Source organism: Pristiophorus japonicus, chromosome 7 (assembly GCF_044704955.1).
Source record: "Pristiophorus japonicus isolate sPriJap1 chromosome 7, sPriJap1.hap1, whole genome shotgun sequence".
Lineage (NCBI taxonomy): Eukaryota > Metazoa > Chordata > Chondrichthyes > Pristiophoridae > Pristiophorus > Pristiophorus japonicus.
The window spans coordinates 215,832,333-215,847,423 of NC_091983.1; the positions used below are offsets into that span (position 1 = coordinate 215,832,333).

A 15,091-nucleotide genomic window follows, 5' to 3' on the forward strand; every position below is an offset into this window, starting at 1 on the left:
TTCTTTCCCCTCCCTCCCTCCCTCCCTCTTTCTTTCCCCTCCCTCCCTCCCTCCCTCTTTCTTTCCCCTCCCTCCCTCCCTCCCTCTTTCTTTCCCCTCCCTCCCTCCCTCCCTCCCTCTTTCTTTCCCCTCCCTCCCTCCCTCTTTCTTTCCCCTCCCTCCCTCCCTCTTTCTTTCCCCTCCCTCTTTCTTTCCCCTCCCTCTTTCTTTCCCCTCCCTCCCTCCCTCCCTCTTTCTTTCCCCTCCCTCCCTCCCTCCCTCTTTCTTTCCCCTCCCTCCCTCCCTCCCTCTTTCTTTCCCCTCCCTCCCTCCCTCCCTCTTTCTTTCCCCTCCCTCCCTCCCTCTTTCTTTCCCCTCCCTCCCTCCCTCCCTCCCTCTTTCTTTCCCCTCCCTCCCTCTTTCTTTCTTTCTTTCCCCTCGCTCGCTGTCAGAGACTGAGAGACACACACACAGACAGATAGACACTGACCGAGATACACTGGGAGGGCCGTCCCAGCACGCTGTTGGAGGACTCCCGGTGCTGCAGTCGGTCAGTAGAAAATGTTTTATTTATTGATTTTTTTAAAGTTTTTTTTTATTTTTTTTGGATTGATTTATTGATGTATTTATCATTTATTATTGATGATGGCTCTTTATTTGTAAAACTAAAGTGTTTAATGTTTGTAAACTTCCCTTTAAACCCCCCTCCCCCATTCCCTACACCTAATTTGTAACCTACGCCTGATTTTCTAAAGTGTAGACAAAGTTTTTTCGAACGTACAAAAATCTTCACTTACTCCATTCTAAGATAGTTTGGAGTAAGTTTTCACTGCCTAAACTTTGAAAACAGGCGCAAGTGGCCGGACAAGCCCCCTTTTGGAAAAAAAATTCTGTTCCAAAGTGAAATTGTTCTAACAGACTAGAACTGGAGCAAACTAAATGCTGAGAATTCAAATTTCTAAGATACTCCATTCTAAACCAGTTGCTCCAAAAAAACAGTAGCAACTCAGGCTGAAACTTGGCCCCTTGGTAACTAAGATGCTTTAAACTGGGAATTAGTCTAGTGGCCCTCCCCCGCACCCTTTCCAAAGCCTCTATCACCCACCATATGAGGAAGCCAAAAATGGACACTATTTTAAGTAAGGCCTGACCAAGGTTTTGTACAAGAACAAAGTAGTATGCCTCGTCTTATAATGCACCTGAATACCCTATTGGCTTTAGCTATTGCTTCATGGCATTGCTCATATACCTTTTTAGAGATATATGCACTATATGTATCATTCTATGATTCTGAGTTCATGAGGGCAGATTCGTGGAACTCTGCCCCCATTATGCTGGATGCCTTTGTTAGGACAGTTGAATCTGCTCCTGCCTTGCTTGTACTGAGCCTGGGTTACAGCCCTGCGACTCTGTATAACTGCATTGTGCCAGTAGTCTGTCCTTGTTAACATGACAATCTTAATCCATTGTGGTGGGTGTGAATGTTGCATACTTCCAGAGCAGGGTATAGTTAGTGACTCGGTACTTCCAGAGCAGGGTATAGTTAGTGGTTCGCGTATTGGACTGTTCAGCCACCTAAGAACTAATTTTAAGAGTGGAAGCAAGTCCTCCTTGTTTTCCACAGGACTGCCTATGATGATGACTTCCAGAGCAGGGTATAGTTAGCGACTCGGCAGCAACAGTGCAATGTACAGCACAGCGTCAGCAGTGTATCCCACACTGCAGCTTCTTTTGATGATCCCGCTGCCAACAGCTGTACAAATTGTAAACTCACTCTTTGCCACCTGGAGTTGTCTGCTTGTCATCTCGCTTGGCTTTTCCTGAATGCTTTAAAATAAACCATCTCTGCATTGGAAGCTGACTCTCAAAGTGAAAAGTAATGGATTCAGTTCTTAAACTTTTTTTTTTAAACGTGTTTTTAGGTCCAAAAGGCATTTTCAACAGCTCGCAATGAACAGGATGGTCGTAAAGGAACCATCTCCCAGTATTTCACCACCCTGCACTGCCCAGTCTGTGATGAGCTGACTCAGCTGGGCATCTGTAGCAAGTGCCGAAGCAACCCTCAGCAAGTTGCTGTAATCCTTTATCAGGAGATTCGAGAGTGGGAATGGAAACAGGCTCAGCTGCTAAAGGTACTTTCACTACATCACATGGCTGCAAATTAAGCAGTTGCTCTGGGTAAAAAATCAGAGGCTAAAACAACGATGTACTCGTTGACTCATTTAATTTTGTTCTCCTTTCATGATGGTCATGAGCAATTTTATCAAAGTAACACTTGGGTCTGGATTTCCCACCCCCAAATTGCACAGAAGAGTAGGAATAGTCCAATGGTGAGGCCTACCATGGCCTCCCTACCACTATCCCTGAGATTATTGCCAGCTTTACCTGGCAGGGCCGAGGGGCAACAGGAACTGGGGTGGATGGCAGGAAGATCTGATGGGATCCTGGATTCTGCCTCCCCGCCAGCATTTACGTTTGTAAGCAGGGAAGGGGTGGCTACTAACGAGGGCAAAGGAAAGGGCCATGTAGTGACCTCTTCTCCCACCATTTCATCCCCAGTGTTTTGCTGTTGAAGGCCAAGGCTGAGGCCGGCGGTTGTTCCTGTTTTCAGGACTCTTCGGCTGCTTTAATGTGACTCCCATCTCTTCGAGCGGTGCAGCAGTGATGCCATTACAGTGCCACTGGATACTCCCCCCGGGGCACTGGTATACCTAGAGCCTGCCATGAATAGCTAATATTACCCTCAACCCAGGAAACTGAGACAGGGTCATGATGAGGTGGTGGGTGGACATTTTGCCGCAAATTTGCAGGGGTTAGCCTACCAGCCCTTAACCTACACTCTGGGTTTAATATCAAAAACTGCTAGGATTGTAGCCCATTCCAGTAACATAAATAGACCACATGATCACAAAGGACCCTGATCAAAAGTTGCCGATATTAATACATGGCAATATAACAAAAGAGCTGTAAATGCCAGATATATTCTAAATATTGGTAATGTACATGAGCATTGATGTTTTGACTGTAGACCCCTTGTCAGAAGCCATTGCCTTTGTATGGTCTACACTCTTGTTGTACCTGCTGTGCATTTTCTGTAACTAAAAGTTCACTTATTTTTCTAGCTTTATTTAGCTAATGGTCAACTGTTCAAAACATTGCTGAGTATCTAATTCTAATAAGCTTGCATTTGTACAGCATATCATGTTGAACCCGCTCAAGGTATTTGACACAGTACTTGAGGTAGCAAGGACACAGAATGTACTCTGGGTGGGGGACTTCAGTGTCCAGCATCAAGAGTGGCTCGGTAGCACCACCACTGACCGAGCTGGCTAAGTCCTGAAGGACATAGCTGCCAGACTGGGCTCACGGCAGGTGGTGAGAGAATCAACACGAGGGAAAAACCTACTTTACATCATCCTCACCAATCTACCTGCCAGATGTATCTGTCCGTGATCGTATTGGTAGCAGTGACCACCACACAATCCTTGTGGAGACCAAGTCCCATCTTCACACTGAGGACACGCTCCATCATGTTATGTGGCACTACCACCGTGCTAAATGGGATAGATTCAGAACAGATCTAGTAGCTCAAAACCAGGCATCCGTGAGGCGCTGTGGCCCATCAGCGGCAGCAGCATTGTATTCCACTTCAATCTGTAACCTCATGGGCCGCCACTTCCTTCACTCTACCATTACCATCAAGCCAGGGAGTAAAGTGAATTGGCTGAAGACTGGCTTCTGTGATGGTGGGGACCTCGAGGAGGCCGAGACTGTGCCCTTGCTACTTCAAGTACTGTGTCAAATACCTTGAGCGGGTTCGACATGATATGCTGTACAAATGCAAGCTTATTAGAATTAGATACTAAGCAATGTTTTGAACAGTTGACCATTGGCTAAATAAAGCTAGAAAAATAAGTAAACTTTAGTTCAATCAGCAGTGCGGAAGAGCAGGCCAGGAGCAGTACCAGGCGTACCTAAAAATAAGGTGCCGACCTAGGAAAGCTGCAACACAGGACTACATGCATGCTAAACAACGGAAGCAGCATACTATAGACGGAGCTAAGCAATCCCATAGCCAGTGGATCAGATCAAAGCTCTTGCCACTTCCAGTAGTGAATGGTGGTGGACCATTAAACAACTGCCTGGTGGAAGAGGCTCCATGAATATCCCCATCCTCAAATGATGACAGAGGTCAGAACACAAGTGCAAAAGACAAGGCTGAAGCGTTTGCAACCATCTTCAGCCAGAAGTGCCGAGTGGATGATCAGTCTCGGCCTCCTCTTGAGGACCCCACCATCACAGAAGCCAGCCTTCAGCCATTTCACTTCACTCTGCGTGATATCAAGAAATGGCTGAGTGCACTGGATACAGCAAAGGCTATGGGCCCCGGCAATGTCCTGGCTGTCGTGCTGAAGACTTGTGCTCCAGACCTAGCCGTGCCTCTAGCTAAGCTGTTCCAGTGCAGCTGACATCTACCCGACAATGTGGAAAACTGACAAGTTTTGTCCTGACCACAATAAGCAGGACAAATCTAATCTGGCCAATTACCACCCCATCAGTCTACACTCAATCATCAGCAAAGTGAGGGAAGGTGTTGTCTTCAGTGCTGTGAAGCAGCACTTACTCACCAATAACCTGCTCACCAATGCTCAGCTTGGGTTCCACCACAGCCACTCGGCTCCAGACCTCATTAAAGCCTTGGTCCAAACCTGATCAAATGCTGGCTTGATGTCGAGGGCAGTCACTCTCCCCTCACCCCTGGAATTCACCTCTTTTGTCTGAATGTGGCATTAAGGAGCCCTAGTAAAACTGAAGTCAATGGGAATCGGGGGACAAACTCTCCAGTGGCTGGAGTCATATCTAGCACAAAGGAAGATGGTTGTGGTTATTGGAGGCCAATCATCTTAGCCCAGGACATCACTGCAGGAGTTCCTCAGGGCAGTGTCCTGGACCCAACCATCTTCAGCTGCTTCATCAATGACCTTCCCTCCATCATAAGGTTGGAAATGGGGACGTTCACTAATTGTGCAATGTTCAGTTCCATTCACAACTCCTCAGATAATGAAGCAGTCCATGCCCACATGCAGCAAGACCTGAATGACATTCAAGCTTGAGCTGATAAATAGCAAGTAACATTCACGCCACACAAGTGCCAGGCATTGACTATCTCCAACAAGAGAGTGTCTAACCACCACCCCATGACGTTCAATGGCTTTACCATAACCGAATCCCCCACCATCAACATCCTGGTGGTCACCATTGACCAGAGGCTTAACTGGACCAGCCACATAAATACTGTGGCAACAAGAACAGGTTAGATGCTGGGTATTCTGTAGTGTCTCGTGTGCTAACTCCCCAAAGTCTTTCCAGCATCTATAAAGCCCAAGTGTGATGGAATACTCTCCACTTGCCTGTTTGAATGCAGTTCCAACAACACTCGAAGCTCAACACCATAGAGGACAAAGCAGCCCACTTGATTGGCACCCCATCCAACACCTTAAACATTCACTCCCTGCACCGCGCACTGTGGCTGTAGTGTGTACTATCTATATGATGCACTGCAGCAACTCACCACGGCTTCTTCGGCAGCACCTCCCAAACCCGCGACCTCTACCACCTAGGACAAGGGCAACAGGTGCATGGGAACACCATTACCTGCAAGTACCCCTCCAAGTTACACACCATCCTGACTTGGAAATATATCACCGTTTCTTCATAGTCCCTGGTCAAGATCTTGGAACTCCCTCCCTAACACCACAAGAACTGCAGCGGTTCAAGAGGGCGGTTCACCACCACATTGAGGGTAATTGGGGATAGGCAATAAATGCTGGCCTTGCCAGGAATGAATAAAAAAAAAATATATTTTCCAGTGTTTAAGTAGGTAAAATGTAGGAACCATTCTACACCAGTAATATTTCTCAAGCAGCCATGCGAGTTTGTTAGTGATTGAGGTTGAGGGAGCAATGCTGGCCAGGACACCAGAATTCTCTGTCTTTGTATAGTACCATGAGATACTTTAATATCTATCTGAACCACCAGCAGGTGATGTTTGACTTCAAAATCTCATCAAAAGAATGATACCTTTTGGCAATGCTGCACTTCCTCAAATATCAGCCTAAATTGTGACCTCAATCCCCATTTATGGACCTTGAACCCTATTTGGAAGTTACATGTTTGTAGTGCAACAACTTACATTTATATAACTCTATCATATAAGAAAAAAAGTCCCATAATGCTTCACAGAAGCATGATGGGGCTGAGGACGGGAGAGAACTCCCAGCCACAGAGGGAGATTAGTATAGGTGAAGAGGTAGGCATTAAGGAGACTCTAAGCAGCAGGACATAGATGGGTTTGTGAGGGAATTCCAGAGCGTGGTGCATAGCGGCTCAAGGCATGGCCGCAAATGATGTGGTAAAGGGAGGGTGTGTGGTTGGGAGATGCACAAGAAGCCAGAGTTGGTTGGGGGCGAACGGATGGAAGAGAATTATAGGAAAAGATGGAGGAAAGAGAATAAATTATTTTCCTCGTGTTTATTTATAGTGGTTATCTGTCTGGTAGATTCTGTGGACAATTAATTTAAAACCTTGTTTCTATTAGGGGTGTTGAATTCAAATGTCTGTGTTTTAAATTTTCAAGGTTATCTTGTGGTGTCCTGGTAAACGTCCTTCCCTTAACTAACACCGCTGAAACAGCTTAAGTGCTCATTATTCTTGTGTGTGAGAGCTTCCTGTGTGTACTGGCTGTCGAGTTTGCAGTGACATTTTAAAAATAATTGGCTATGAAGTGCTTTGGGATGTCCTGAAAGGTGCTTTATTCTCCGTTGTCTCCTTGTCCCATTCCCTCTACCCTGCCCCCTTTGTGTCTTTGAGTCTGTATATCTGTTTGTCTCTTTCACTGTCGTAATCTACAGGACTACGGACCAAGAACTGGAAAGTGGGATTAGGCTGGATAGATGTTTGTTGGCCAGCGTGGACACACTGGTCCAAAATGGCCTCCTCCTGTGCTGTAAATTTCTATGGTTCACCTCACACTCTCCTCTCTTCCTGTACCACTGCATCCCTCCCTTTTCATAAACCAAATGCACCAGATAATCAGCTACCTCTAATATAACTAGCATAGTGTTGGGAAATGTGAGGTCATGCACTTTGGCAAAGGCGATCTTATCGAAACGTATAAGAGTATGGGGGGGGGGGGGCTTGACAAGGTGGTTTGCAGGTGCAGCAGGTAATCAGGAAGGCGAATGAAATGTTGGCCTTCATTGCGAGAGGGATGGAGTACAAAAGCAGGGAGGTCCTGCTGCAACTGTACAGGGTATTGGTGAGGCCGCACCTGGAGTACTGCGTGCAGTTTTGGTCACCTTACTTAAGGAAGGATATACTAGCTTTGGAGGGGGTACAGAGACGATTCACTAGGCTGATTCCGGAGATGAGGGGGTTACCTTATGATGATAAATTGAGTAGACTGGGTCTTTACTCGTTGGAGTTCAGAAGGATGAGGGGTGATCTTATAGAAACATTTAAAATAATGAAAGGGATAGACAAGATAGAGGCAGAGAGGTTGTTTCCACTGGTCGGGGAGACTAGAACTAAGGGGCACAGCCTCAAAATACAGGGGAGCCAATTTAAAACCGAGTTGAGAAGGAATTTCTTCTCCCAGAGGGTTGTGAATCTGTGGAATTCTCTGCCCAAGGAAGCAGTTGAGGCTAGCTCATTGAATGTATTCAAATCACAGATAGATAGATAGATTTTTAACCAATAAGGGAATTAAGGGTTATGGGGAGCGGGTGGGTAAGCGGAGCTGAGTCCACGGCCAGATCAGCCATGATCTTGTTGAATGGCGGAGCAGGCTCGAGGGGCTAGATGGCCTACTCCTGTTCCTAATTCTTGTGTTCTTATGTATGATGCAGAGAGGATGTTTCCACTGATAGGGGAGACTAGAACTAGAGGGCACGATTTTAGAATAAGGAGCTGCCCATTTAAAAGAGAGATGAGAAATTTCTTCAGAGGGTTGTAAATCTGTGGAATTCGCTGCCTCAGAGAGGTGTGGAAGCTGGGACATTGAATAAATTTAAGACAGAAATAGATAGTTTCTTAAACGATAAGGGGCTATGGGGAGCGGGCAGGGAAATGGACCCGAGTCCATGATCGGATCAGCCATGATCGTATTAAATGGCAGAGCAGGCTCGAGGGGCCATATGGCCTACTCCTGCTCCTATTTCTTATGTTATGATGTTATAACTTATTTGCTCAGGTAGCACTCATGAGCTGTGCAGCCAAGCAGCATTTTGTGGTTCATTTTCTGTAAATTCCGAGTGCCTAACACTGCAGCGGTTAGAAAGTGTTTACCTTCTTTTGAATCCCTGATTACTCACAGAAGTCTTTTGTTTTTAGATTTGCAGGAATTGCACAGGTTGTGTGGACAGACAAATTCAGTGCGTCTCGCTGGATTGCCCGGTCCTGTATCAGCTGTTCAGCGTAAGCCGTGACCTTACTAAGGCCCCTTACCTTCGTCAATTGTTGGACCAGTTTTGACAACTCTAATCCACTCGAGGCTTTGGCGGATGCTCATTTCAGTTTTTGCTATCTGCATTTTTATTGTGTGCGCAGATATCTTAGTCATGGTGAGCTTACCATGACTGCAAAAGCTGAGCTTTTGTAGCCAACACGATTGAAGTGTTTTGCCATATCAATTTTGAGTGTGAACATTACGGTATCTATTGCAGTGCAAAGAAAGGGTCAGTTAGTTAATCGTTTCACTTGTTGGGAGATGGTTTTTAAAATAAAGTTGTGAATCTGTCTCATTTCCATTGTGATGGATGATTGAACAGCCCTGTAAATAAATGTACAGTAATATTTCGTATGCAATTATGGTAAATGGCGTTCAGATCTATGGGCACTGAAACGTGGGTAATTAACAACTGTGGTACAAATTTTAAGCTGCATATGTTTACAGATGATTTTCTACAATATATTGAAGTTTTATGTGTTGTATGTTTTGACAACTTTTTTCAATTCTATATATTTTTTGTTTATCTTTGATAGTTGCTTTCTCTATGTGCACCGTCGTGAACTTGCAGTACAAAATGTAGCAGTTTGTTAAAAGCACCGTCATGTTGATGTTTCTGGGTGCTTTGCTACGAAAACAATCATGGCTAGACAAGATTTTGGAAACAGTGCTGTGTGGGGTTGTTGCAATATCTTGATTATTTATTTGGATTATATATTATGGCACTTCATATCTTTTTTAAAAGTTTATATTGTTTTCAAAGAAAAGCTTAACAAAAGTTTCTCATTACGTCAAGTTTGATTTGCCAAAATTTGTACAAATGGGGCACTTTTTTTTCTCCAATGGTTGTAAAGCTGTATTGAAATATAAAGGAATTATATGATCCTGTTTATTTTGTAGCTTCTGATTTGTTGTACTCTGCTACTAAACATCCTGAACCTGGATTTTTTTCTTTAAAAACATTTGTTTGATATACTGTCATTAAATTAGAATAAATCAGATTATTAAAAGTTTACCTTGTTTAAAATACTAGGTGGTGTGTTTTGGAAAATGAGTCTGTGTCCGTAAGAATTGGCAAAAGACCATGGGAACTTGCACTCTAGAATTCCTCAAGTTGAATGGAACTTCAGGACAACTGCAGGCAAATGGATTTCAATGTAGGTAAATGTGAGGTCAACCACTTTGGACCTAAAAAGGATAGAACAGGGTACTTTTCTAAATGGTGTCAAGCTAGAAACAGTGTCATGAACAGGTACAGAAAATATATATTTTTTGAAGGCTAATGGAATGCTAGCCTTTCTATCAAAAGGACTAGAATACAAGGGGGTAGAAGTTATGCTACAGCTGTACAAAATCCTGGTTAGACCACCCCTGGAGTACTGTAAGCAGTTCTGGGCACCACATCATAGGAAGGATATATTGGCATTGGAGGGAGTACAGTATAGATTTACCAGAATGATACCTGGCCTCCAAGGAGAGATTACACAATGTATTCCCTGGAATTTAGACAGTTAAGGGACGACTTGATCGAAGTTTTCAAAATATTCAGGGGCACAGATGGGATAGATAAAAACTATTTCTGCTGTTTGGGGAGTCTAGTGGGCATAATCTAAAAATTAGAGCTAGATCTTTCAAGAGTGAAATTACACAAAAAGTGGTAGAAGTTTGGAGCTCTCCTTTTGCAAATGGCAATTGATGCTAGATCAATTAATTTTAAATTTAAGATTGATAGATTCCTGTTAACCAAAGGTATTAAGGGATATGAGGCAAAGGTAGGTATATGGAGTTAAGTTGCAGATTTGCCATGATCTCAATGAGTGACGGAATAGGCTCGAGGTGCTAAATGGCCTACTCCTGTTCTGATGTAAATCTGGACATGATTAGTTTAAGCTGGAATTTTCTGCACTGTGGAAAAGGTACACTGACCTGGAGTGGTGTTCGGGAGAGAATCCCTGAGACAAGGACGTAATGCTTCTCCAGCTAATCAATCCAAGATTCTTTATAAATTAACTTTTTAAAAACATTCACAATCTTGCGTACATCTTCATAGCTGTATTTAGTTTCATTTAAAACTGAATCATGTAATGCAACCCAAGATGGGTGGTATTGAGATCTTGTTTTTCTAGCCTTAATAACTTTTAGACATGTTAATCTATTTGGTATTATACTATAAGACCAACTTGATGAATTTCAATTTAAGTTGCTCATATCTAGGGTTGTAGTTATACTTTTTTAAATTCATTCTTGGGATATGGTGTCAGTAGCAAGGCCAGTATTTATTGCCTACAGAAGGTTGTTGACTTTCTTTTAGAACTGTTGCAGTCCATGTGAAGGTAGATGGCCAATACTGTTGGGTAGGGAGTTCCAGGATTTTGACAACACAGCAATGTATATTTCCAAGTCCGGAGGGTGTGCAACATGGAGGTGGTGAACTGTGAGATGATGGTGTTCTCATGCGTCTGCTGCCATTGACCTCCTAGTTGGTGGAGGTCATGGTTGTGTGATACTGATAAGCTGTGGCAAATCCTGTAGATACACACTGCAGCCAAGGATGCTGGTTGTGAAGGGAGTGAATGTTTTATGAACTGGTTGCTGGTATACCGATCAAGCAGACTGCTTTGTCCTGGATGGTGTCCTTGAGTATTGTTGGAGCTACACTGATCCAGGCAAGTGGCTTGTCTGGGCCTTGCAGGTAGTGAAGGTTTTGGGGAGTCTGGTGAGCCACTCTCAATAGGCTACCCAGCATATACCATTCTAGAAGCCATGGCTTTTAGGTGGTTAGTTCATTTAAGCTTCTAATGGAGATTCCCCAGGATGTTGATGGTGGGGAAATGGTAATGCTGAAGTTGGTTAGGCTCCAGTAGCAGGAATGTTACTTCCACTTACCCAAAAGTGGATGTCGACCAGGTCTTGCATGGGGCAGTGATGTGCTTCATTCATCCTTCAAACGGGTATGGGTAGCCTAGTGGTTAGTAATCCAGAGACTTGTGATCTGAAGACAGGAGTTCAAATCCCACCATGGCAAGTGGGGAATTTAAATGTAATTAAATCTGGAATAAAAAGCTAGTATCTGTAATGGTGACTATGGCAGTTATCATGGGTGACTTTAATATGCATACAGATTGGGCTAACCAAACTGGAAGCAATACGATGGAGGAGGATTTCCTGGAGTGCATAAGGGATGGTTTTCTAGACCAATATGTCGAGGAACCAACTAGGGGGGAGGCCATCTTAGACTGAGTGTTGTAATGAGAGAGGATTAATTGGCAATCTCGTTGTGGGAGGCCCCTTGGGGAAAAGTGACCACAATCTGGTGGAATTCTACATTAGGATGGAGAATGAAACAGTTAATTCAGAGACCATGGTCCAGAACTTAAAGAAGGGTAACTTTGAAGGTATGAGGTGTGAATTGGCTAGGATAGATTGGCGAATGATACTTAAGAGGTTGACTGTGGATGGGCAATGGCAGACCTTTAGAGACAGCATGGATGAACTACAACAATTGTACATCCCTGTCTGGCGTAAAAATAAAAAAAGGAAGGTGGCTCAACCGTGGCTATCAAGGGAAATCGGGGATAGTATTAAAGCCAAGGAAGTGGCATACAAATTGGTCAGAAATAGCAGCGAACCTGGGGACTGGAAGAAATTTAGAACTCAGCAGAGGAGGACAAAGGGTTTGATTAGGGCAGGGAAAATAGAGTACGAGAGGAAGCTTGCAGGGAACATTACACATCTATAGAAGCTTTTGCAGTCTATTTTAAAGAGAAAAAGGTTAGTAAAGACAAACGTAGGTCCCCTGCAGTCAGAATCAGGGGAAGTCATAACAGGGAACAAAGAAATGGCAGACCAATTGAACAAGTACTTTGGTTCGGTATTCACTAAGGAGGACACAAACAACCTTCCGGATATAAAAGGGGTCAGAGGGTCTAGTAAGAAGGAGGAACTGAGGGAAATCCTTTATTAGTCGGGAAATTGTGTTGGGGAAATTGATGGGATTGAAGGCTGATAAATTCCCAGGGCCTGATGGTCTGCATCCCAGAGTCCTTAAGGAGGTGGCCTTGGAAATAGCGGATGCACTGACAGTTATTTTCCAACATTCCATAGACTCTGGATCAGTTCCTTTGGAGTGGAGGGTAGCCAATGTAACCCCACTTTTTTAAAAAAAGGAGGGAGAAAACAGGGAATTATAGACTGGTCAGCCTTAGTGGGTAAAATGATGGACTCAATTATTAAGGATGTCATAGCAGCGCATTTGGAAAGAGGTGACATGATAGGTCCAAGTCAGCATGGATTTGTAAAAGGGAAATCATGCTTGACAAATCTTCTGGAATTTTTTGAGGATGTTTCCAGTAGAGTGGACAAGGGAGAACCAGTTGATGTGTGGTGTATTTGGACTTTCAGAAGGCTTTCGACAAGATCCCACACAAGAGATTAATGTGCAAAGTTAAAGCACATGGGATTGGGGGTAGTGTGCTGACATGGATTGAGAACTGGTTGGCAGACAGGAAGCAAAGAATAGGAGTAAATGGGTACTTTTCAGAATGGCAGGCAGTGACTAGTGGGGTACCGCAAGGTTCTGTGCTGGGGCCCCAGCTGTTTACATTGTACATTAATGATTTAGACGAGGGGATTAAATTTAGAATCTCCAAATTTGCAGATGACACTAAGTTAGGTGGCAGTGTGAGCTGCGAGGAGGATGCAGAGTGACTTGGATAGGTTAGGTGAGTGGGCAAATGCATGGCAGATGAAGTATAATGTGGATAAATGTGAGGTTATCCACTTTGGTGGTTAAAAACAGAGAGACAGACTATTATCTGAATGGTGACAGATTAGGAAAAGGGGAGGTGCAACGAGACCTGGGTGTCATGGTACATCAGTCATTGAAGGTTGGCATGCAGGTACAGCAGGCGGTTAAGAAAGCAAATGGCATGTTGGCCTTCATAGCGAGGGGATTTGAGTGCAGGGGCAGGGAGGTGTTACTACAGTTGTACAGGGCCTTGGTGAGGCCACACCTGGAGTATTGTGTACAGTTTTGGTCTCCTAACTTGAAGGACATTCTTGCTATTGAGGGAGTGCAGCGAAGGATCACCAGACTGATTCCCGGGATGGCGGGACTGACATATCAAGAAAGACTGCATCAACTGGGCTTGCATTCACTGGAGTTCAGACGAATGAGAGGGGCTCTTATAGAAACGTTTAAAATTCTGATGGGTTTAGACAGGAAGAATGTTCCCAATGTTGGGGAAGTCCAGAACCAGGGGACACAGTCTAAGGATAAGGGGTAAGCCATTTAGGACCGAGATGAGGAGAAACTTCTTCACCCAGAGAGTGGTGAACCTGTGGAATTCTCTACCACAGAAAGTTGTTGAGGCCAATTCACTAAATATATTCAAAAAGGAGTTAGATGTAGTCCTTACTACTAGGGGGATCAAGGGGTATGGCGAGAAAGCAGGAATGGGGTACTGAAGTTGCATGTTCAGTCATGAAGTTATTGAATGGTGGTGCAGGCTCAAAGGGCCGAATGCCCTACTCCCTCCCTATTTTCTAAAACTACCAGATTGCTGTTTAAAAACCCATCTGGTTCACTTGGGAAGAAAATTTGCCCTCCTTACCTGATCTGGCCTATGTAACCCCAAGACCCACAGCAATGTGGTTGACTCTTAACTGCCCTTTGAAATGGCCCAGCAAGCCATTGTTATTTTCAAGGTAGCTCAATACCACCTTGAGGGCAATTGGGGAGGGATAATAAATGCTGGCCTTGCTGGCAACCTAGAAGTGCTGAGGGCCCAGAAGCAGCACTGACCAGCCTACACTGCGATATGTGTGTGCACTAGGTCCTTGCAGCAGAGCAGGTCTCTAGTTGTCCTGGTTAACCCTCGCCACTGGACAAAGGCCTAGCTCTCAAGCCCGTGTGGTGGCTGATGTGCAACGGTCACACGTTAAAATCCACGCACAGACATCTTCCACCCCTTCAATTGCAGTTCAGGACTAGAATATTGGGTCCCTCATTGAAACATCTGTGAACTCTTGTGGAAGCAAGTCATCGTCGTTTGAGAGACCGCTTATGATGATGACAATCCCATGAATGCAATTCCTCAATTTCTAAAAAATTCAAATTGAGCTGGACCAGCAGTGACCAGCCCCACTGGTGACCTTATGTAACATTGGTGAAGCAATTGAAAATAATTGTGCCTAGGATGCTGCGTCCCATAAGCCTCATTCAAAACACTGATGCTTCTATCCTATCGCTCAGCAATTCCTGCTCACACCCTATTTATATCTAACATCCTCCAGCATAGTAAACCATTTCTCATTCCTTTCCTGACTCTATTTCAATGCCAGCCTTACTTTCAACCACTTGAACCCCTTGTTGCAGAATTCCTTCCTTAAACCACTCTGCCTCCACCTCCCTCCAAAAAAATATATATTTTATGCCAAATCTGGTCACCTTCCATTCATGAATAAGTGTTTTTGATGATTATTTGCTGTTGGAAATTTTGTTGCTTGGAATATGCTAATCAGCTCTTAACCATCAAATAAATGACACAATTACATAAAATAGATCAGTGATGACTAAATAAATGAAGCTGAATTTCATGAAAACCC

The 15,091-nt window shown here is 44.2% G+C and overlaps 1 protein-coding gene across 1 annotated transcript in view; it reads left to right on the forward strand.

The window, feature by feature from the left end:
* rev3l (REV3 like, DNA directed polymerase zeta catalytic subunit) overlaps positions 1-9,436 on the forward strand; it is a 230,759-nt gene extending 221,323 nt beyond the window's left edge. The window contains exons 31-32 of the mRNA XM_070885791.1: positions 1,902-2,111; positions 8,371-9,436. Coding sequence (XP_070741892.1) covers positions 1,902-2,111; positions 8,371-8,511 — 351 coding nt within the window. The 3' untranslated portion in view covers positions 8,512-9,436. The remainder of the gene's footprint in view (positions 1-1,901; positions 2,112-8,370) is intronic.
* Positions 9,437-15,091: the final 5,655 nt, after the last annotated feature.